Here is a 24993-nt window from a genome sequence, read left to right as displayed (position 1 = left end):
CGGATTTCTATTGAAAAAGTACGAAAGCTGTACCGCATACAAACAGGAAGGATCGTCTCAGGTGTGATTTGTTTGAGGATTCAAGGTAATTATTATATTTTTCGTACCAGAAAAATCAATGGGAGAAATTAGTCGCTACTGCATTGGCATCATAGTTTGCAATATTTACGTAAATTAAATGCTAACTGCAGGGTTTTTTTTGTTTTTTTTTTTGCTTTTAACCAAGAATCGAGACTTTTATCCATAACGACTTTGGGGATTTAAGCATTTATTCAAAAGAATTATCACCGGAAAAGCTGTGTTTACATCAAGTGGCCGCTAGCTACATTCAAAGACAAACTACACAGACTATACTAGACTATATATAACTATACAGACTAGCATTGTACTTATTTACGTAAAATAAATGCTAACTGCACGATTTTTTTTGCTTCTAACCAAGAATTGAGACTGTTGATTGACAGGACATGGGGCGCGTGTCCCGTCAATACATTATAAAGTCTATGATTAGTTTAAATCACTAATCATATAACCTGTCAATATTAGCTTAAATATGATCATAAATCTGTCAGTTCCCCCTTACTTCATAGAGTAAGGTCGAGAGCCCCTTCAATGCTTTGCTATCCAATCCATTCCACTTTTTCATAAAGAGAACTCTGAAAACTAGAGCTGTCCCGACTAGTCGACATAGTCGACGTCATCGATGACGTAAATCCGTTGACGAGCACAACATCCCGTCGGCGGTTAATGAAGGGTTAAAAAAATATATGCGCGGAAAGTTCAGAATGTCGGATGCTCTGTATGCAAGCGGGGAAAGCGGCCCAAAGCCAAAAAAGCTTGGCTGCACGTCGGACGTGAATAAACACCTCAAGCGCCGTCACCGTTTGTAATTTTTTTTTTTTTCATTTTTTGTACACCAGAGGGTGCTGTCGCCTTACTAAATAATAATGTTTCATTGACAATGGGCCTATAAGTGCTATTGTTGTTCTTAATGCTAACTGAAAGGTTTATTTCATGTTATGGTTTATTTTATGGTATAGAAAATTATATAAGGTTAAAAGGTCATAAATATATACAGTATATACAGTGATTGCACTCAAGGGAGAGATTGTCAATGATAAGGTAATAAATTAAGGTAAAGGCAATTCATATAGGCAATTCATTGATATATAAATAAGGTTTAAAAGGAAAAAGGTGAAAAGTTTTCGTTAATTTCTAATTGTGTTGTTTTATTTGTGTGCACCGTAGCTCTTACGGTGTGATTACATCAAGGATGGAATAAAAGTTGTAAACCATCAGTTTAAGAGACCATCTTTTCAATCGGGATGCTACACTAGTTAATTCTATCAGCATTTGAACTCATTGTTTATTTGTGATTTATTATTGTTATTTACGTGTTTAATTGTACTTTAATAAATAATTTAAGTGTTCCAATATGTTTTCTGTGAATTGATAAGTGTCAACAAAAATTTCATTGCTAAATTAGTAAACCAAAAAAAAAAAAAAAATTTTTTTTTTAAATTATTAGATTAGTCGACTAATCGTAAAAATAGCCGGCTGACTAATCGGGAGAAAATTAGTCGTTTGGGACAGCCCTACGTGAAAACCCAGCCCACTTTTTCCCTGGACACTGCGAGCAGTCGGCACTACCTTTTTTTTCGCAGTTGGTCTCTGTGCACGTTTTACCTTTGTTGTTTTGCGGTCAAAAGTTACTTACTAGCTCTAAAATAATGCTTCTACTTAGCTGCTACTAGCTAGTTAGTCTGAAATACGTCCAGCAGAATGAAAAAAGTCTTAAATAGATTTATTATGTGAATTAAAATCATATTTTGAGACGATTTGACATAAATCTTTGAAATATCAACAAATCTTAGCTGCCTCTTACATTCCTAAACATAAAAAGGGACAAATTCTGCAGCAGGACCTCTACCTCACAGTTCCTCAAGGCAAAGAAGATCAAGATCCTTCAGGACTGGCCAGCTCAGTCACCAGACATGAACATCATTGAGCATTTCTGGGGTAGGATGATAGAGGAAGCATGGAAGACGAAACCCAAGAATGTTCATGAACTCTGGGAGGCATGCAAGACTGCTTTCTTAGATGTTCCTGATGACTTCATCAATTAATTGTATGAATCCTTACCAAACCGCATGAATGTAGTCCTTCAAGCCCATGGAAGACATTCGAAATATTAAATTTGGATCTCATAGCACCACTAGTCAATTCGCTTATGTTATGTAACATATTTTTGTATTTGAAGTACATTTTCTGTTCAATTTTTTCACTACTTTCTGTAGGCGACAAAACTTTTGTCTTGCCAAAATTTGACCTTTATGTCTCCATTAAATGATCAATCTTTTTTCTGTGAAACAAATATATTTGTTTCTTCTGTGACTTGAAGTTCCGCTCTGAGACCCCCAATTTGTCCAAATTTCAAAATTGTCCGATTTGCACGTGTGATACATCATTGGAAAGCTTAAAATCTCAATATTGGGGGAAGAAAACATTTTGAACAGGAGGGCATTTAAAAAAAAAAAATTTTTTTTTTTTTAAAACAGCAAAACCCTAACTGGAGGTGAGAACACACGAGAGCAGAATTAAAGACGCAGTGATTTTAACGAGATATTATCTCGTACTTACCTTGTTTCGATCCAAAAACTCCATATAGCATGCATCATCGAGTGTCAAGACACAGATGTGAATGGCCACAGCTGGATTTTTTCCGGATTTTATGGGTGAAACATAGTAATATAACAAGGGTCGCGATGTAGAAAACGGAGACATCAAGGTGTAATCGAGATTTTCATTTTCATATATTTACCCTTTTAAACTTTTTTTTTTTTTTTTTTTTTTTTCAATTTTTTTCATTTGGATCAATTATTTGTCATCCAAAATATTGGGGATGCGACAGTAACGAAAAAAATACAATTAGGTGATAGTTATGAGGTAGATATCCGCGACTTTTTTACAGACGCCAATTTTTTCATTGTGACGTAATTTGTTTAAAACTTTAAAATATGTGAGTAAATAATTTTTTTAAGTCGTTTTTTTTTTTTTTTTTTTTAATAAACGGAATATTAGACTTCAATTAATGATTCTAAGCTAAAAATGACAGACATTTTGAATAATAAATATAATTACCTTCTTTTTATGGCTGGGTTGAAACAAAAGCGGTTGGGTGACGTCTGTAAACAGGGGTTTTCAGGGTAAAACGGAAAAATTAAAAATAGTTCGGGGACTTAATGTGCCATGAATCTGCTATGGCAACATATAGACATATTGTTCTATCAGACACAACAGTTCTTTTGGCTTAAAATACAGCAGTTTATTTTATAGAGTGGTGCGAGAGCAGATACTGCTTTTTCAACCTTGTCTGTGTTTTCCGCCATATATATCGTTGTGTAATTATTGACATCAACAATGGCGAGCTACTAGTTTATTTTTTGAAAATTTTACAAATTTTATTAAAACGAAAATATTAAGAGGGGTTTTAATATAAAATTTCTATAACTCGTACTAACATTTATCGTTTAAGAACTACAAGTCTTTCTATCCATGGATCGCTAATAATTTTAATGCCATCTTGTTGATTTATTGTTATAATCAGGGGTGCACATAAGTGGTCCGCATGCGCGCATGCGTACTGGACGTATACAAACGCGCTGGCCCTCAACGGTTTCCATACGCTTTTGCGTACCGATGGCTGACCACTGTATTTGCGGCGGACACGAGATAATCACTTCTCAAAATGTCGGAGGCAGGCCCCACTGAGTAATTATTTCCGTGTTCCCCCACCCCCGTCAAAGGACAGACAGACGACAGAGACGTCACCGGAGCTACCGAAAAAAGGACTTTTGCTGAAAAGTGGCTGCAGGAGGTACCATAGCTAAAAGCAAATGATGCTCGCACGGATATGTGGTACAAAATTTGCCGTGAGAATCGCTGATAACGGCAGCGCATTTGATGTTGGGTCCAAGAATTTCAGCCATCCAAACTTTGAAATGCACGAGAAAAACAGAGCATGTGGCAATTAAACAAACTATCGATGTCAGGCAGCACCCCACTCGCCCTATGGACAAGTGGCGGAATAAAGTTAATGAAGAGCAGCGCCATGCACTGACAAACGTGTTTTTGCTCGCATTTCACAAAGCTAAACATGCACGTTCAATGAGCTCTTATGAGGAGGAGGACATCCCACTTTTACAAAGGCTTGGAGTTAATGTGGGAGCCGCATAATGCCCTTTATTTTGAATTAGTACTGCTTTTATGTTTATTTCTTTACATTTCACTTCAAAGTAATGGCAATTTTGTTGTGCCAGTTGATGTTAATCAGGCATTAATTGTTAATATAATTAATAAAAGGTATTTGGCTCTAACTAAAGCTTGTCATAATTTTATCGCATCAGGCGGGTCGGCTCTCAAGCTCAATGAGGACCAAGTCACATCTCCAGGTCCTCCTCTGAGAACCTGGGCAAAAAAAATACGGCATATTTTATAGATGGTTTGAATTGCGATTAATTACGATTAATTAATTTTTAAGCTGTGATTAACTTGATCAAAAATTTTAATTGTTTGACAGCCCTAATAAATATATATATGTGTGTATATATTCTTTATACACATGTATATGTATGTATGTACAGTGGGGAGAACAACTATTTGATACACTGTCAATGTATCAAATACTTGTTCTCCCCACTGTATATATATGTGTGTATACATTCTATATACTGCGAATTATCAGTCTTTGTTAGCTGTTTGTGAAGTTTTGTGCTTGTACGCTACGTTCACTTACATCCTGTGTAACTCCTGGGGTCTTTGCCCCCCTGTTCTTAAAACCTAGTGACACCCCTGTCTGAAAGCCTTTGGATTTTCATGTTAAACTTGAATGGATGATTAGGTTGATAAGATAGATGCACAGCAAGCACTAAAAGAAATAATGCGTTGTTTACCTTTAGCAACAAGGCCAAAATGTCTCAAACAACACGTCACGTCTTTTCACCATGGTAACATGTACTAAGTGCACGTGATCGCACTATGCAGCTCTTGACGGGCGTGTACAGTCACGTTAGTCAACACGTTGATACGCACGTCTTCAATAATTTAACTTTCCACTAACAAAATAATTATAAAACAGTATGGTAGGCAAGTTTTTCCTCGACAAGCATTGTTTTTTAATTACCTTGTAATTGCCATGCTAATATAAATAAGACCGTTACATGGTCACTTACTTGAATTTACGTTGGTTGATTTAACGCTGATAGCTTACTGAATTGCGCTAAGTAGTGTAATTTTAGCATAACAGTGATACAATGTAGAGACGTCATTTATTCAGGCGGTATGACGTCATACTTCCTATGAGCCAGCGGAGCCAACTTTCTCTCGCGAGATTGGCCGTTGACTGGCAACCAGCATAAACTCTGGCCAACAACAGCGTTTGGTCGTACAATACTTGATTTTCGTTGCTTGAATCATACGTTGCGGTAAGTCTTGTAGTTTGAGGAGTTTAATAGGTGATTCTGGTTTGCAGTTGTACGGGCGAACATTTCTCCCTAATTTTCTGTTGCATATTTGTTTATTTTTATTTACTACATATTTTGGTTGCTGATTTCAAATCTCCTATTATCTTTCTTTCCCTGTGGGTCATTTTTTTTTCCACAGGGTGCCATTTGTGTCCCAAGTATAAATTAAGTTGTACTTTAAAGTTGGACAAATACTCATTCAACTTATTTACTCATGTATTTTGGCTGTAATATAAATTGCTGTCAATTATAAATCCAAGGGTACATGCTACTATATATATATATATATTTAATTTACTTCTGGTAAAAGGTTGTTATGGAATTTTGCTATGTGTTTCATTCAAATACAGTCTTTAAAATAACTAATATTAGTAGAAAAAAAATCAAAAATATTTTTTTAGGATTTTATTGTCCTGGATAAACAATCTAAATCATGTGGTGTTTTTAAATTAAAATATATTAATTTAAAATGAATACAAAAGGTTGTCTGTTCATCCGCAGTGTCGGTGTCCACCCTGTTAAAGGGAACCACGGATAGAAAGACTTGTAGTTCTTTAAAGATAAACTTTATTATGAGTTAAAATAATTTGATATTAAAATCCCTCTTAATGTTTTCGTTTTTATACAATTTGTAAAACTAGCAGGTCGTCATTGTTTTTGACTTTGCAGGGATCACTGGGTTACGCTGCTGGTTTTCTGCCAAAATGCCACGAGGCGAATTTGACACCCAAAGTACCACCGTGCACTCTCAACGTGTTTTGTTTAGATGCATACAGGCAGAACATACAAAAAAAATGCCTTAACAGGCAGAACGTACGAAAAAAAATGCCTTAAGAAAATACTTAAATCTATTTATATCAAATAAGGACGGTTTAAATATGCTACGTGACGAATGTGGTTAACTGCTTTAAAGTTACCACCAAAAAACACTGGTTAAAAGTATGAGAGGGAAATACATGCAAAAAGTATTTTTTGAGGTAATGAAAAGGTAAAAAAAACTCAATAAAAACAAAAATGGTGAGTTCTCGCAGCTTTTAGTTTAACCGATGTGCGCATGCATGTTGAAGGAATCTGACCTTCTGGCCAGACTGCCGGAATCTCGTTTTCCAAGTCTTTATTCTCACCTTTCGACGCGAAAAATCACTCAAAACTACCCCGGGTCATATCACACGGCGGTGGGGTTGTCGATTGTCTTCACCGATCAGCAAACCCCCCCTCCCCAGGCGGCAAGCAAGTTATAGCTCGTCATTCCCCTGCTGCGGGCAGGAGAGCTCATCTGCCGGGGAAGCAGCTGGAGAATGACCGCCGGACAAACCGGCCGATGTCAGAGCTGGGCGCTGCTCGTGGCCAAGCCGAGGAAACCGCATTCCCGGCGGGCATGCCTTTATCGTTGGCCATGTGGCCTTCTCGGTGGACAGGGAGTATTTTCAAAACAAAACAATTTGAGCAGGAAAGGGTTCATTTTTACAAGTTCTAAAAAAACTGGGTAAGGTTTGGATTCAGCACCACAATATTATGAAATAAGTATTTGTATCAATGCAAAAAAAAACTGCAATTATACAGTAAGTCCAACCTCCATAACACCATTAATTAAATTGTGTTATTATTAGTTATTATTCAAATTGTAGTCCTTATTTATGGGAGTAAATGTACTGTAATGCCAGATCTGTTTGTTGTCTGATGTAAATGTGTTTTCACAGTAGCTGGGCAAATAAAACGAGGGCGAACATGGCTGATCCATTGGAGGAATTCCACTCGGTCCTCCGTGAGCTCGCAGAGGACCAAGATGAGCCAAATATGACCAAGATCCGTGATGAATATGAGAAACTCCTCAATGCGCTCACCAAGTCCCACAACAACGAGAAAAAGCTCATGTCGAAATGCAAGGAACTTAGCGCAGAGATGGCGGCCGCCTCAACCAGATTTGACGCTGCACGCAAAATGTCTCAGGATGACGACGCAACAATGTCTGCACTAAAGACGGTAAAGATTTGGGGTGGGAACGAGACGATATGATATGAATTGAGTTTATCACTCGAGGACGTCCAATTCGTTTGAAGTGGGAGGGTGGCAGCGAATGAACAAATGTAAATTTAGTAAATTTAGTCATCCAAAAAATGTACTCAAGTACAGGTAAAAAAAAATATCCAGTGAAAAGAATACTCAAGTAATGGGTAACCATTTGAGTAACTGCGTATTTTTGTTAGATTTTTTTTTTTTTTTTAAACAATGGTATTTTTTTTCTCTCTGCACAAACTTAGCTACAGTGGTGGCCAAAGTATTGGTATTGGTAATTGTGTCAGATAATGCTCAATTTCTCCCAGAAAATGATTGCTATTACAAATGCTTTGGTGGTAATATCTTCATTTATGTTGCATGCAATGAAAAAAAGAATGAAAAAAAATATATCATAGTCAACATCATAGTCATTTTATACAAAACTCCAAAAATGGGCCGGACAAAGTATTGGCACTCTCAGCCTAATACTTGGTAGCACAACTTTTAGACAAAATAACTGTGAACAACCGCTTCCGATATAAATTAATGAGTTTATTACAATGATCTGCTGGAATCTTAGAGCATTCTGCTTTGGCCAACTGCTCCGGGTCTCTGAGATTCGAAGGTTGCCTTCTCCAAACTGCCATTTTCAGATTTCTCCACAGGTGTTCTATGGAATTCAGGTCTGGATTCATTGCTGGCCACTTTAGAAGTCTCCAGTGCTTTCTCTCTAACCATTTCCTAGTGCTTTTTGAAGTGTGTTTTGGTTCATTGTCCTGCTGGAAGACCCATGAGCTCTGAGGGAGACCTAGCTTTCTCACACTGGGCCCTACATTATGCTGCAAAATTAGTTGGTAGTATTCAGACTTCATATTGCCATGCACACGGTCAAGCAGTCCAGTGCCAGAGGCAGCAAGCAACCCCAAAACATGAGCAAAACTCCGCCATGTTTGACTGTGGGGACTGTGTTCTTTTCTTTTAAGGTCTGGGTTTTTTTCCCCTGTAAACTCTATGTTGATGCCTTTTCCCAAAAAGCTTTACTTTTGTCTCATCTGACCAGAGAACATTTTTCCAAAACGTTTTTGGCTTTCTCAGGTAAGTTTTGGCAAACTACAGCCTGCCTTTTTTATGTCTCTGGGTCATACAGTGGGATCTTCCTTTGTATCCTACCATCAAGGGCATAGGTTTGCATAGGGACGGTAGGGATATAACACTACCAACTTTTCAGGATGCTCAAATTATTGCCACCAACTTTTAAGCAACCTGTTGTGCATTATGTAATTAGTTCAGTTGTATATGCAATTCAGAATGTCTTCCCATATGTTGTAAGGATAGAGTTGACCCTGCAATTATTAAGTTAATTATTTTCATTGTTCAGCCTTATAGACTCCCTTTTCACTTGCTGAATGTGCCGGTCCACCTAAACGCACGTTTGAGGTAGATAGCGAGATAGTGTAAAGCGCTTTGAGCGCCTTGAAAGGTGGAAAAGCGCTATGATAAGCGCTATATACAGTAAGTATAACACCATTTACCATTGTCTGATGATTTGACTCTTCCAAACTACACAGACACACACACTCACTCACACAGCCCCGACAAATTTATTTCGACAACATGCCGCCCCTTTGAAGAGGAGGGATATTAGTTTTTTTTTCAGCTAGCAGCAGCCACTGTAAGTAATGTAAAAATACGTCAATGTTGTGGAGGCGACAAACACCACAAACTTTACTACTGAAAGTCCACCCTATATCAGAGTGAGCATAACATTAAACAATGTGAACTTGCTAACCTGCAAAACTATTGCAATCAGGCCAGCCTCCACAAGGAACAATGAAGTCAAGCTAGCCATCCCTCATTCGGACCATTGTTTGCATTATGTGCCCTTGAAGTCCCATTATTAAAAGAAAAAAAAATGGGGAGCTATCCATCCAAGAATGGGTCCACTTCAGGTGGATACTGACATGAACATGAACTGACTTGAAAAAAAAAATTCTGAAATGAAATCACACATCAGAACTTCATGAGAGTACTTTGGTTCGAGTCTTGGGGTAGTCTAGTATGCCTTAGATGTAGATCAGTCCATAGATATCTCAGGTTTTTTTTCCATTATTTTTTTCCCAAATCCCTTTTATATTACAAGACAGTACTTTAGTTTGAGTCTAGGGGTGCTCCAGTGTCCCCCAGGAGTGGACCCATTCTTAGATAGTTCCCCGTTTGCACTTCAAAATGTTTTAGTAGTTTTTGAAAACAAAGGTTTGAATTAAACGTTGCATCACCTGAACCAACAGACATAAAAGTTAATTTAAGCCAATACAGATTTATTTTTTCATTGATCAGCCTAGCAATTGATTATGTTCATATTCGTGAGAAATGTAGCCCTGACCCCCGTTCAATAATCTGTTTGGTCTTATTAATTATCTGTCCCCAGAAAAAAGTGTACATGCAGGTTATTTGTTATATTGTCCCTACCAATGTTGAGACCAAACCTACGCCCTTGCCTACCATAGAGTCCCTTTTCATTCAGAAGCCGATGGATAGTACATGTTGACACAGTTGTACCCTCGGACTAAAGGACAGCTTGAACTTATTTGGATGTTAGTCGAAGGTCTTTACCCACCATCCACACAATCTTTCGTTGAAATCTCTCGACAATTTTTCTTTTCCGTCCACATCAAGGGAGGTTAGCCACAGTGCCATGATGAGCTTCACACTTATTGATTACACAGCGCACGGTCGACACAGGAACATTCAGGTCTTTGGAAGTGGACTTTTAGCCTTGACATTACTCATGCTTCCTCACAATTTTGCTTCTCAAGTCCTCAAACAGTTCTTTGGTCTTCTTTTTTTTTGTCCATGCTCAGTGTGGTACACACAAGGACACAGGTTGAGAACTTTAATCCATTTTAACTGGCTATGCGTGTGATTTAGTTACTTCCACCACCTGTTATGTGCCACAGGCAAGTAACATGTGCTGTTAATTACACAAATTAGAGAAGCATTACATGATTTTCCAAAGAATGCCAATACTTTTGTCCGACCCATTTTTGGAGTTTTGTGTAAAATGACAATGATTTAATTTTTTCCCATTCTATTTTGTGTTTTTTTCATTGCAAGCAAAATAAATGAAGATATTACTACCACAGCATTTGTGATGGCAATCATTTTTTGGGAGAAATTGAGCATTATCTGACAGAATTGCAGCCAATACTTTTGGCCAGCAGTGTATATGAACTGTTGTTGTTATGATACTGTACAATAACCCATTACAAAATCAAATTAAGCCAAAGGCTTAAAATATATATATCATTAAATTCTGGCAAGAGAGAGAAAAAAAGAGTACTGAAGCATAGATGCTATTATAAAATTAAAAGGATCATATCTCCGGTTTTCCATGGTCAATCGTTGCCAAATAAAAACTGGGAGACAGTTTTAAATCCGTGCTTTGGATTCATGTTGAGGGCAGCACTCTATGTCACATACTTCATTTGTTACGGTGCTTTAAAGACGCCATGTGATTGAACAGGCTGGCATGATCATAGAATGGCAAGTTTGCGTCTGGTGTAGTTGAGTCATGTGATTGTTGTTGCGATGTCTCATTGGTGAAATTAGTAGTGCTACTCTTGGCAATAGCATTGCTAACAAAAAATAATCTAGTGTGTAGAATAAAGACGAAAAATGTTACGTCTTGTGTAGCCCAAAGTAGCGGAGTAAGAGTAGTGTTTTTTCTTCACAAATCTACTCAAGTATAAGTAAAAAGTATGGCTTCGTAAAACTACTTTTAGAAGTACATTTTTCTCAAAAAGTTACTCATGTAAATGTAACTGAGTGTGTTTAACACGTTACTACCCACCTCTGCTTATAACTGAAACTATGGCAAAATTTCGTCTCGCCAGACGTTTTAGGCAAGGCAAGGCAAATTTATTTATATAGCACAATTCAACACAAGGCAATTCAAAGTGCTTTACATCACATGAAGATTTTAAAAAATCACATTTAAATCAATACAACGTAAAAACCAAGACAATCAAAATAGGAAATAAAATTATACATAAAAATCGCATTTAATCACAAATAGAATAAAAATAAATATTAAAACAAAAACAACTACTACTAATAATAATAATTGAAATCAGCAATGGAGATAAGCACAAGAGGAATAGAAAGCAAGTAGATTGAAATATATAGACAGGGTTTTAGGTTTTACTCTCCCATGACACGTTTTAAGTTCTTCATTGTTTCTTCATCATTATGAAAAAAATTGTTTGTCGACCAAATATTTTTGTTGTTGTTATCATTGACGGAAAAAACACTGTGAGGCAGTCACCCAAACTCAAAAGGAAAGTAACTTGTCATTGGCCTAAAATGAACAGAAAGTGACCTGTAAATGCTTTGGAAATCGGAAAAACTGTCTGCAAATGCTCTGGTTTCGGATGAATGAATGTTTATGCACCCCTCCCAGTCTAAATGGATTTTTATTTCTTTATTTATTTTACAACAGTCACACCTTGTTAAAACAATGTATCGATTCTTGTCAGGAGCATATCGAAAACCTTTTGGGATACAAACGATATATCATTTCGATAATTTGTCACACCCCTAGTACAGATGTCACAGGGTTTAAATGTGCATTTATATTTTTAATCAGCTAACTGAAAATGTTCATTTTACATCCGCAGGAATTAGAAAAAGCTTGGCAAATGGTTGATAGTGCTTACAATAAAGAGCAAGCCAATATAGAGACGATCAAAAACTTACAAGAAGAAGTTAGCACTCTAACACAGGTAATAGAACAACAAAGTTTGGCCTCTGCGAACCAAGATCAGAGGTGAGCCCAGCCACCAGACACTGCAAATTCACCAAAACACCTATGTGCCATTTGTGGCTGAGTCCCAAAATGTGTTTGCAGTGATTTACTGAAAATGATTGAAGACTTGACGAATGAACGCGATCGCTTGATGACAACAGTGGAGAGTCTAAGAGAACAGCTGGACATCACCAGTGCAAGCAAGCAAAAGGCAGAGACTCAAAGGGAGGATGCCTTGAATAACATTGCACAGGTACTGAATGAAAAGCAAAAATATGTGTCATGACATCTACTGAATCTTGCAACTTTAAAATCGTATTCTGGCAATTTGGAACATACCGATAAATGAAATCTTGCACTTTTTCTCCATCCAGCTCCAACATGAAATTCAGCTAAACCAGAATGACATTTCCCGTGAGCAGAGGTTAAAAGAAAAACTTGAAAAGGAGTTGAATGAGATGACCATCGACGTAGAAACAAAGGTCAGAGAGATCCAAACTCTGAAAAAGGATTACCAAATGTCCAAAGACGAGCAAATGAGATTAGCGCAGCAACTGAAATCCATGAAGGTAATGATCACAGATTCCACGTTCAAATACATGATTGTCACCATGTTGTTGAGCCGCTTGTGTGGCTTTCGAGCCTGTCCAATGTGCCTCAGGTCCCCTTTTTGTATGGAGTAGTGCTGCAACGATTAATCGATTAACTCAAGTAATTTGATTAGAAAAAGACCTTCAAAACAAATTTTGCTGCTTCTAGGATTTGTTTAATTAGAGTGACATTGTAATGGTTTGTTTTGAAAGTGTTGCGTTTAGTTTTATTAATTTGGGTGGATACACTGCCCTCTAATGGCAGCAGTGAATATGCCATAACTCGTCCAACATGGCTGAATCCAGCTGCTCCCTGTTAAGACCAATATCAGGTATGTTTTTGTTTGAGCTAAAATAGTGGTACCTCTACTTACAAAATTAATTGGTTCTGGAAGTAGTTTTGTAACTTGAAATTCTGTAAGTAGAGATGTGTTTTCCATGTAAATGCCCTTATCCATTCTGAGCCCCAGATTCAGAGTCCCAATTCTGAGACAAATCTTTTATAATGCATAAAAATGCATCAAAACATCCAACAAATACATGTTACAATTAGATTATTGCACAATAAACAGGGTTTCACCTAGGATTTTTTTAAGCTGTTGTGGCGCGCTGCATCGGAGTCGGACAGCCTCACCATGTAGTGCCACGGCGAAATTGCTTCAAACCATGACAAATGGGGGGAAAAAAAACAACACATTTTTTATACAAGAAGAACCACAACAAAGATCTATTTGAAATATTTCATTAGCCAGGCTAATATCGTAGCTCTCAGCCACGGTACATGTACGTAAAATGCATAGCTGATTACGGCTACATTACCCCTACGTAATAATACGACTTTTTTCTCGTAGCAATAGTACGACCTCCATCTCATAGTCCTTCTTTTTCCTTTTATTTGGCCCTAATACGTACATTACCACAACAATAATAGTCCTTCTGTTAATGGACCCTCGTCCGTTGACATCTTCAATCTTTTCTAAATGCTTCAAAATACTCATTTAAAATTACCACCAGCGACATCAGCATGCCAAGCTAGGACACGTTGATTCGGGTTAAACATGAACCATACTGAACTTAGACATTATGTCAATGTCAATATTCAGGTTGTTTTAACAGGCTTAAACCAGAATTACATTCATTAACGTGAAATACCTTTCTGTGGATTTTTTTTCCCGATTTCCAACTACGCGTCAACGCGGTCAGGCACATGCTTGGCAACAGGAGAACTGATAAGATTTTCAAAATAAAGCATGTAAAGGAGCAATTTGTATTTGACATGCTATTTCAGACGACTTCTAGCAAATAGTATGTAAATAATGAGCTATATATATTCATTTAGACGTATTGTTAAATTATACAAATTACAATGTATCTTTAAATCTTCTTCACACTAGGCTGCTGCTAGCTGGAAAAAAAAGGGAAAAAAAGATAAACATCTCATTTGCAATGCGTGGATGGATGGATATCACTGTATGTTGGTTTATGCGTTCGTTATTTAGTTTACAAGTATATTTGACAGTTTTTTGTTGGAATGTTTTTGAAAGATTTGTTAAGAGCATTGTAAAAAACAAAAATTGCAGTTTATAGCATTTAAGCTAGCGGATTTTTGCTATGCAAATTTGCCAATTGTTCTTTTGTTGTACTTAGATCCTCATTTATTTATTGTTTTCATATCGTTTGAGACTAAGCTTAGGTATTTTCATTTAGTTTTAAATGCATTTATTGCTCTTGTGAAATGAAAGTGTAATCATGCATCGTTTGAAGAAACAGTCAAGGTTGCAGGTTTTGTTTTTTTCCATTACCGTAATGTCTTTAACCTTGCCGGCAGCAACAGTTGAAGGAATTTCCCCCTAAATAATGTAACCCCTGTAGAGTCAACAGGAATGTTTCCAATTGGGCACGTGCGCTTAGGTTCGTCTCTTGAAGGAAAATTTTGGTGTAACAAGAAGAAATTTAGCACACAATAAATAACTGGAGCCACGAAAGGGTAAAAATTTAAAATTATAATTAAAAGAGAAAACTATGTACAAACATTTACAATATATTCACAGTGACTGCCTATTAGAGCCGGCTCTCTAATATACAACAGTTCAGATTGGTGCCAGAAAAATAATAAATTAAAGTGTCCCTTCAAAATAAGTGAAGAGTGTCCCAATTTATATGAAAATAAAAGTGCACTGTTCAGTTTTTTATCCTATCCACTGCAGAAGCAGTTCGCAATCCTATCACACTGGAGAGGTAGGAAGTGAAGATTGTGCTCCTTGGGAAAAGGAAGCAGGCAGGTCCGTCAATCAAGGGTTAGCTCGCCATCCCCCTCTTCAGGGAGAATACAGAGTCCAAATCCAGTGTAATTCAAAGGTCATCCAAAAACCTAGCCTGTATAAAACAAGGCTATTAAAATCTAAATATTTTTCTAATTCCCAACCAATGTTATTTTTAACAACATTAACTGCAGTGAGTTGAGTCTGTTCTCATTTAAACACAAATACAAAAATTACATTCAACATGGAAAAGAAAAATAAATGTGTCATTGTCAACAATTTAGTATCACAGACAATAGGAGTGCATATGGTTCAACTGCTGTGACAACATTTTTGCACTTGACTGTAGTTAGCACATTTGAAGTAACTCACCAAGATGCTTTCAAAGAGCTTCACAAACTCCAGCCTCAGTAAAATAATTGTCATCCTATATTCCTCAACATATAGGATGACAATTATTTTACTAACTTAAGTCAACAATGAGTCGACAAATTCTTATTAACGGCCATACTGGCCAGCTAATGCTAGCGTTAGCTCCAATTAGCTCGATAGGCTAAACTTACCAAGGACGAGTAAACTGCACTTTTGCCTCACGCACACCGTCTCCAACTCAGCCCACGCTTATAAGGAAGTACCAGTAAAGTTTAACTCGCTTTTTGGAGGGATATTAACAGAAAAATGTCGAATAAATTCTCTCAGTGGCAGTGGCGCCCCCAGGGGGTGGTCAGGGGTGGCCACGGCCACCCATATAAATTTGTTGGCCACCCCACTGGCCACCCCGCATGCCAAGTATAGACCCTACCCACGTGACGTCACAACTCCGCTCTCCTGAATGGTACCGCCCAATTGTCCGTCAAAACATAGTGTTAACCTGTTACGGCTACGTACATTCCTCCTATTTACGGCGTGTTTTTCTGCTCCTTAACATTAATAATCAAAATGTTGAAGGCGTGTGTGGCTGTTGGTTGCACTAACAGAGAAGATGGAAGGAGAGACTTGAAGTTTTACCGTATTCCGAGGGATCCAAAGAGGAGAGCGAAATGGACGGCTGCAATTCGACGTGAAAACTGGGCACCAAAAAATCACCACAGACTATGTAGTAGTCATTTTATATCCGGTAAGATGCATTTAAGATATACTTAGAGGGTTTTGGGCTGACAAATAACCACAATTAAGATCATTGCTAGGCTAATCGCCGACAACATACACATATGTATGTAGTGAGAGTGCTATCGCTAAACCATATAAACATAAAAAGCCCTAACTGCATTGACAAATGACATGAAATAAATTAGACTTGACAGTGGATGTTAGCGAGAATAAAAGATTTTGAATTGAAAATTTCGTAACTCACCTTTCCAAGCACAAGATAGATTCCTGCCAAATTTTCGTGGACGAGGACCTGTTTCACCCAACCAGCAACGAAGTATTTATAAGCCTCCAAGCTCTTGAAGTTTTTCAAATTTTCGTGAGAATAGGCTGATTTTGTGTGGACAAAATAGTTGTAAATATCAGCGTAGCAGATGTCAGGCAGACAGGGCGAAGACAGTGGGTCGAAAAACATCGATTTGGGCATCAAATATGGATCTGGCGACTATATAGAACGAAGCTTTTCCACATAACGCCTTTTATGCAACACATCCAGTGAGTTTACGGCATCCGAAAGCACCGGGTCTTCCATGAAATGCATTTTAAATTCCTCGATCAATTGAAACCAATGCTAATACAGAGACAAAATGACGGACAAGGGGGCGGAACCATACAGCGAGCACGTGGTTTTGTGACGTCGGTGGGTAGGGTCTATATCGTTAGATTGTTGTAGCATCAGTTATGCATTTCATCCCAAATGCAAATCTGCCAGCACCTGCTTTTCCCCAGTAATTATTTTGCTTTGTTAAATGTACACCTTATGCCTAATATATACATAACGCAATAAAACTGAATTGTTGTGGAACTCAAAATGTTGACTGGACAGTTATGGACTATGCATATTAAATCATTAGTAACATCAAATATTACACAATACACCAAAGTATGTCAGTAGCCGTGTCTTTAAGTCTTTCTGATAGTTTTCCCCTGACGTTTTTACTCCAACAATATAATGAAAACCTAAAATTATGGCTTTTAGTTTTGGTGTGCCACCCCAAGATTTTATGTGGCCCCATCTGGCCACCCCTATGAAAAATTTCTGGAGGCGCCACTGCTCAGTGGCTCTCGTATGCAGCATTTCTCTGCTGGAGCAGCTCACAATGCGGTCAATTGAAAAAAAGGGTCGGTCTTGTCGCGTTGCTGGTAATTTTCCACTGGCCCTGTGCTACAGCAGAGGGGTGGAGACCCGTTTCATCTATAATTCACCTTTTGAGAATTAGATCATTTATTAACTAAAATAATTGAAATGCAAATATAATATTAAAAATATTAAATTCCAACAAGTTATTCAATTGAAAATATTTACTCAATTATCCATTGGGTTGCAATAATATGGAATTACATTATCAGAATGATTTTTACATTGTCACCGTACTTTCTACAGTAGCATTGTCACCGTATATTTAACGATGAACTACTGGCAACCACAGTTGCCAGTATTTTACTGTTTAAAAATCTAACAAATTTTTTAAACAGTGCATCACCAAAATCTATAATTTAGACGAATACTATTCATTTTACAATAATTTTCTGCTCGAAGTATTAATGGATTTCCCCCCTAATTTTATCTCTGTTTTGACTTTTCACAGTCAAATTGTGTTGTTTCTACATGTTAGACCTGTGAAAATTATAGTCATATGCTGTTTCTTGATTTACAGTTATTGGATGTAACAATTATGTGCCTATACTATTTGGGATTTTACAGACTTTTACTGTCGTTATTTTACGTTTTTCTTACTGTAATTTCTACGGATATTCACCTGCTTAATCTTGCTTTTTCTCGTGTTGCTGCTTCAATTACGGTGTAGTTGTTGGGCTTATCGATTGTGCCGGAGGCATGAAAACAAAACTTATCATTTCACATTGAGAAACAAAAAAACAAAAGTAATGAGTGACGCAGGCAACAATTTGAAAAGTAGTGGAGTAAAAGCACAGATACGTACTGTTAAATGTAGTGAAGTAAAAGTAAAAAGCACCGTGCCATACCGGTTTAAGTACATTATTTAAGTACATTTTTGTATATCTGTACATGAGTACAGATATACAAAAATGTACTTAAATACATTAACGAACATTCCACCACTGGCTTATGGACTATAAAGTCACTATTCTGTTATTGTAATGGTGGATTGATGAAATAGCATATGTAAGTGGCTTGATTTCAAGGACTGCATTAATGATCGCACTTTTCTCTTCTAACAGCTTGGAATGGAGAAAATTGCCAAAGACCTGGAGCATTTGCAAGTTAAGACTAACAAACTGCAGCGCGACCGAGATCATCTCGTATCGGTCAGGGAATGTCTCTATTTGGAGAATCAGAAGAATTTAAATGAGATAAAGGTGCGTATTTGAAGTTACTCAAATACAATAAGAATGATTCATCATAAAAAGTAGACTAAAATGAATAAATATTTCACAACCTACACAATAGTTAACTCATATTATCTGCCATACTGGTCACTGGTGTAATTCTCCATAAAATTCTCCCCCTACCACTTGTCAGATAAAAGAAGATGTTATAAATCAAATGCGTCAGGACAATTCCAAAGAAAGAAAGATGAAAGAAGCCATCCAAAAGAGGTTACGTGTAATAGAGGATCAGAAAGCTGAAGTGGAAGTACAGAGAGGGATTCTAAAAACTCGGATTGCTGGTCTAGAGAGAGGTAAGCTAGCTTCCTTAGAGCTATCTTCATCTGGTGTCGTCATTATGGTAAATTCAACTTGTTGAGTCGAAAAATGCATGTGACCGCCCCCTCAAGTCGAATTTTCGTGGGATTTTATTATGATACGCGGGTTTCTGAGCTTGGACGACCTTTTACTTTTCAAAATGGCAAAGATTGAACAAGAAGTTGTGAATTTTCAGAAACTCTAAAGTTTGTTCAGAAGACTTATCGTCTATTTGCATCTATTTTTTTGTTTTTACTCCAGAATAATAACGTAGTGTACACATTTCTAAAAAAAAAAAAAAAAAAAAAAATGTAAGCAAGTGTTTGCTAAAACGTTTAGTTACAAAAAAAAAAAAAACGCAGTAGATGAATGACTGAAGCATACACAGTTTTTTCTTCTGTGTGATTTTGACAAAGATCAGATCACATTTGATAATGATTTTATGCAGAAATATTATAATAAGCGATAATGGTCGCTTTGCCAAAGCTTCAGGGGGAAGGGTGTGCTGCGCTCACTCCCCAGCCTTTTTGTCGGATTGGGGACAGACCCTGCGCAGCATCTCCACTTTTCTGCACTTTTGGGCTATTAGACACACCTCAGGTGATTGAGATTGTCGGTGCCAGGATTAGCAATCAGGTAGCATAGAATAGGATGTCAACATATCCACACTGACCGGTGACTTACATAATACAGTGGTAAATCTACTCACGAATTAACTGCTTCTGGAAGTAGTTTCTTTCTAAGTAGAAACGCGTTTTCCATGTAAATGCCCTAATCTGTTGCGAGCCCCCCAAAATCAGACATAATTTTTAAATGCATCAAAAGATCTAACAAACGCATGTCACAATTAGATTATTGACAATAAACATAAAATCTGAGTTGTGCATAATGTAATAAACCTAGACTAGAGTAAAGAATAAAAGGTAAAACACTCATGTAAAGCTGTCAGAACACGTGAATGAAGAGGACGCTGTGATATACACATACAGTAGCGGTGCCTCTTAGCCAATTGGATTCCAGGAATGCTAGGCAATAGCCAATGGCAGAGCAGCTATAAGTTTGTTACGTTCAGTAAACTCTAGGAGCTGTGAGCATCGGCCATACTGTATTTTTGCCTTTTGTATCCTGAAATTTATTTTCTTGACAAGAGGCAATATTTTCCCATCGTAGCGTGTCTTAACCTGAAAATTCTGTATGGAGAGAACTTCTTGTGTAAAAGTACCACTGCACTGGGTTCCCCACCTCACATTGCTGAATTGTGTACGCTCCAACCAGAGGTTGCGCTAGACTTTTTAGTTGTCTGTCATTTTGACTGACAGGGTCATAAAAATCCGGTCATAATCTATTTTTACCCGTCACTTAAATTTTTAAAATGATAATAATGACATATTCAATAGTATTTTGTTTTCATTCCTTTTTAATTAATATTGTAATGCTTGCTTGGCGGCGAAAAATTAGACACGGAAGTCGTGGTATTTTTCTCCCTCTTTTTACTCTGCTTACCGCCAGCAACACCAACAAAACAACAACTCCGCCCCCAAAGAAAAAGAGGCAACTATGTACACAGGCGGCAATCTAGTCCACCAATTGGATGACGCGCTGGCACACCGGGTGCACCAATAAGAACCTCGCGTTGATGTGTCAATCACGGTGCCGCCGCCAGACCCCGGTGATGCTACAATATTCTGTCCGAACAAGCTTAACAGAATCCACACCGTGCCATCAAGCATATGAATATGTAACTTTTTCTCCGCAGTGACAAAAACAGCTGACTGTGGCCCCAGTAGGTAGGCTACATATGGAACAATGAAATTAACAGTTCACCTGCTGTGGCCTGAACGCAGTCTTCCTCCTGGTGCGCATGGACTTGAATTGCGTGTCATGTCTAGGAAGTCATGTTAGTGTTTTGTTTGTTGGTGCAGAATTTCCTGCTTTTATTGTGGTAATGGCATTCTGCCTGGTTCCAGCTTTACTTCCTGCTCTACCCAATCAGGCTGATCACATCCACCTGTGATCCATTGTGTATATATAGTCTGCATCTAACCTTGCCCTGTGTCGGCTCGTCTTGTATCCTGCCATGTTCCATGTTACCAGCTCATGTAAGCCTTTTCTTGACCAAGAGTTATGTTGGGTTCAAATGCCCTTTTTGTTACTTTGTTGACTTTGCTCAGATTTTTGGTATCCAGCAAGCGCTGTGATTTTTCGTTGACTTTGCCCAGATGTTTGGTGTCCAGCATGTGCTGTGATTTTTTGTTGGCTGTTTTTGAACTCCCATGAACTGAAAATAAATATTTTTGTTTAAACGGAACATTCGTGCATTTGGGTCCTTAGTGAAACCTTGTCATTGCGTGCCCGCTTGTGCATAATCAAATGTCTCAAGTGGGATTCCTTCAGAGGCTATTGTCATGAGGTTTTGGACTTCTGCCTCGGACAGACGACTTAGCTCGGACACTCAGTTGCCTTGACATTTTTCCGAGTAAGGCCAACGACGTCATGCATTAAGAGAGATAATAGCTAATTAATATGCTCACTCGCCACCCTGTGGTCTGGGGTGTGGATTGCAACCTGTCTAAATGACAGATGGACTTCAGTTTTTTCCGTCACCGTTTTAAAAAACCGGTCAGCGACGGAAAATATTCGGTTAACGCGACCCCTGGCTCCAACCCATCTAATCACGTCTCCATTCGACTTAACCTTTCCTCCTCTTTCTCGTCAGTTACCAGGCCTCCCACATAGTCCCCTATAAGCATAGGCGGAGTTTGACTTTTGGGGCGGGGGGGCACAACATGCTGATGACCCCAAAACGCAGTGTCAGCAATAAAATTAACTTACAAGAATATTTATAATAAGTTGACAATGAACGCCCCCCCCCCCCCCCCCATTATTCTTGAGGGCAATTGTAAATCAGGCTGCTTAAGCAATACTTTTCGCCAAGATCGTCATCCACTGATTATGGTACACCTGCCGGTGTCGTGCCAATGTAGTTACCCCAGTCAAAAATAGTATCCCCTGGGCAGAGCCATATGGAGGTAGATTTGTGTCTTCATTATTCAATCAAAAAAAAGTTGCTTCAGTAAAAAAAAAAGTTGCCTCAATCAAAATATATATTTTCAGTCAAAAAAAAGTTGTTTCAATTAAAAAAATGCGTTTGAATGCAAAAAAAAGACGTGTTTGTCTTTATTATTCAATCAAAAAATAAGTTGCTTAAAATATATATATATATATATATATATATATATATATATGTATGTATGTATTTTCAAAAAGAAAAATCACTTCAATCAAAAAACAAATATTTTTAATCGTAGAAGACATTTTTGAATGCGAAAAAATATTTGAGATTTGCATTTAAACACTTGTGAAAAAGTTTTCTTTGATTGAAGCAATCCTTTTTGTGTTTGGGCCATATTATGGGTAGGACATTGTGTGTAAATCATTAAATCCCCAAAAAAGTTGCTTCAATCAAAGAAATTTTTCTATCAAAGAAAAAAATCATTTGAAAAATAAAATTGCCCTCCGCTATTTTTTTTGTTGTTGTTGAAATTATATATAAAGCAAATGACTGTCTAAGGTGCTAGTCACATGATCTGTTAAAAAAATTATTTTGACCCATTATAGAAATATTTTTTTTTTGTTCATTCCATTCATTTTTGTTGCAGTTTTATTGCTTTACAACTTTTATATATATAGGAAAGTCAATTTCATGCAATGACACTTTTGGCCACCAGGGTCCTTTCTGCCCTTAAAATTCGATTATGCCTATAAGCCCTTCCCTGTTCGCTGCTCTCTCCTAATAAATATAATCTAATGAACAACCACAACGGGAGTGGATCAAACTATCAAACTCTTATGTGATACATTAAAACTGTTCAGACCATAAGGACACCCAAATTCCTAATGGGCGTGTCTAAGCAGCTGAAAAGGACAGGTTAAAAAAACTGTATAAACAACTTGTCCTTCTACAGAGTATGAAGCTGCAAAAAAGCAAGGGGATGCTGACAAGAAATCAATTAACGACCTAACCAGAGAACGTGACATGTTAACTAAGGTACCAACCTATTTTTTTCCTATAACATCATTCTTGCCACTGAGCCTTTTAAACCTTGTTTACAGTTAATCATGCCCTTTTACATGTTCCGGTGATCCCAATCAAAAGGAAGTGGCCAAAGTTGCGGAGTCATTGGAGACGCAACAGTGCCATGTGATGGAACTCGAGAACGACAAAAGGGTATTGCAACAAGAGATCAACTGCCACTGCATCGATGCTGGGAAGCTGCGCAAGTTCATCTCGGATCTGGAAAAGGACCGGGACCGCTTCGTTAATGAAAACAACAATCTTTTGCAAAAGGCAGGTCATGTATGGCAACAGTTGATTGACACTGACACTACGCTTGCCACCCGTCCCTTGAAATACGGAATTGTTCCGTAATTGGGAATTAAAATTTGCGTTCCGTATTGAACCAATATTTCACAATTGTCCCATGGGGCGACCCCGCGCGACCCGCGGCTCCGGTGGTGGGGAGTGGCGGGCGGCGGTGCGCCCAGCCCATGCACGTCTGTCACACACAAACACACACCTCTTGCGCTCATGAGTGACCACTGAGCCAACAATAATGAACAAAAAGGGCAGGAGATATTAAAGACAGCAAGATAGTTATCTGTCTGCCCTGCACTGCGCTCCACTTCCGGGTTCGTTTTCCAGTTACCTCGCTCGCTCTGTTCAACGCACCGCCCCGCGTGTTTTCAAAACAAAAATGTCTTCTTCAGCAGCAGACGCTCAGGACACCCCATCTCATCCTCAATAGGAGAAACTTCACCAAAAAATAGAGTGGAGTGGGAAGAACCCGTGGCTCGATAGAGTCACTGATGATGATTATAAAGCGAACTGCAAGGCAGGCAGGAAAGTTTTTGCAGTGTCTCACGGAGGTGTAAAACAGCCTGCTGCAGGGGACCTCCCCAATTGGAATATAAGATCCCAGAAGAGCCTTCGTCACAATTATTTGTACCTGAAACGTCCCCTGAGCTTGATTTGGTATGTTATTATGCTCTTGTATATGGATAATATATAGGCTATATTTATATTTACCTTCATACATCTTGCATTGATAGGAATAGCTAAGCTATTTCAGTTGCTACAATTGTTGATTATTTTCAGGAATGTTGATTTTTTTTTTTTTTTTTGAAACAAGCATTTATTATCCATCAATATGGAATGAATTTATGTACCCATGAAGAACATTTTATTTTTACGCTAACTAATGCTCGTCATTAACAGCAAATAAACACTGAGTAAATAGTCCTACTGCGGATATATACTATCTATTGATTGATTGATAGTGAATTTGACATCATCCCACTCCTACCCTCTAAATTACTGCAGCTGAGGTGACACATGTATACCACACAGTAAAACGTAGCCAGCCAGAGCTACAATAGTGCTGACTGTGGACACAGGCTCAATCAGAAGATTTTTATGTGATTCCAAAATGGTGAGGAAAATGACTTTGGAGAGAACAAAGCAAGAAGCACTGTTGAAACAAGTGCTGGGTCCAAAGGCAGTGGGCGATGTGCTCAAGATCTTAACGTCACCCATCCGATTCTCCATACAGACCGATGCCTCAAATAAATTGAGCAGGAAGATGCTTCCCCTTGCTGTCCAGTACTTCAGTCCAGAGTCTGGGCTCACCAACAAAATGTTGAACTTCATAGAGAATGCAGACGAGTCAGCTGCTGGAATTGTAGCTCTCCTGGAACATTCCCTTAAGAATTTTGGCTTGTCAATGGATCACGTGATCAGTGCCAACAACACGAATGTTAATTACGATATTCACAACTTCGTTTTCACTAACCTGCGGGAAAAAAACAAAACAAAACAAAACAATCTGCCGCAAGGAAACTGCCATGCCCACATAGTGCACAATACAGTTTTCTCATCTAAAAATAGAGGCATTTCTATGCATTTTAGGAGTTTTGGGGATGCCCCTTTTTTTTTTCGCCCGTAA

At 38.0% G+C, this 24993-nt stretch overlaps 1 protein-coding gene across 1 annotated transcript in view; it reads left to right on the top strand.

Annotated features, from left to right (window-relative positions):
- The first annotated feature begins 5399 nt into the window (after positions 1-5399).
- cfap58 (cilia and flagella associated protein 58) overlaps positions 5400-24993 on the top strand; it is a 42263-nt gene continuing 22669 nt past the window's right edge. Inside the window, exons 1-9 of the mRNA XM_057820125.1 lie at positions 5400-5483; positions 7223-7505; positions 12197-12345; positions 12427-12577; positions 12699-12893; positions 18527-18664; positions 18828-18987; positions 22957-23039; positions 23148-23339. Of these exons, the coding sequence (XP_057676108.1) occupies positions 7251-7505; positions 12197-12345; positions 12427-12577; positions 12699-12893; positions 18527-18664; positions 18828-18987; positions 22957-23039; positions 23148-23339 (1323 nt within the window). The 5' untranslated portion in view covers positions 5400-5483; positions 7223-7250. The remainder of the gene's footprint in view (positions 5484-7222; positions 7506-12196; positions 12346-12426; positions 12578-12698; positions 12894-18526; positions 18665-18827; positions 18988-22956; positions 23040-23147; positions 23340-24993) is intronic.

Source organism: Corythoichthys intestinalis, chromosome 18, assembly GCF_030265065.1.
Source record: "Corythoichthys intestinalis isolate RoL2023-P3 chromosome 18, ASM3026506v1, whole genome shotgun sequence".
Classification (NCBI taxonomy): domain Eukaryota; kingdom Metazoa; phylum Chordata; class Actinopteri; order Syngnathiformes; family Syngnathidae; genus Corythoichthys; species Corythoichthys intestinalis.
The sequence above is the reverse complement of the archived record's forward strand: the minus strand, read 5'-3'. Positions and strand labels throughout refer to the sequence as shown.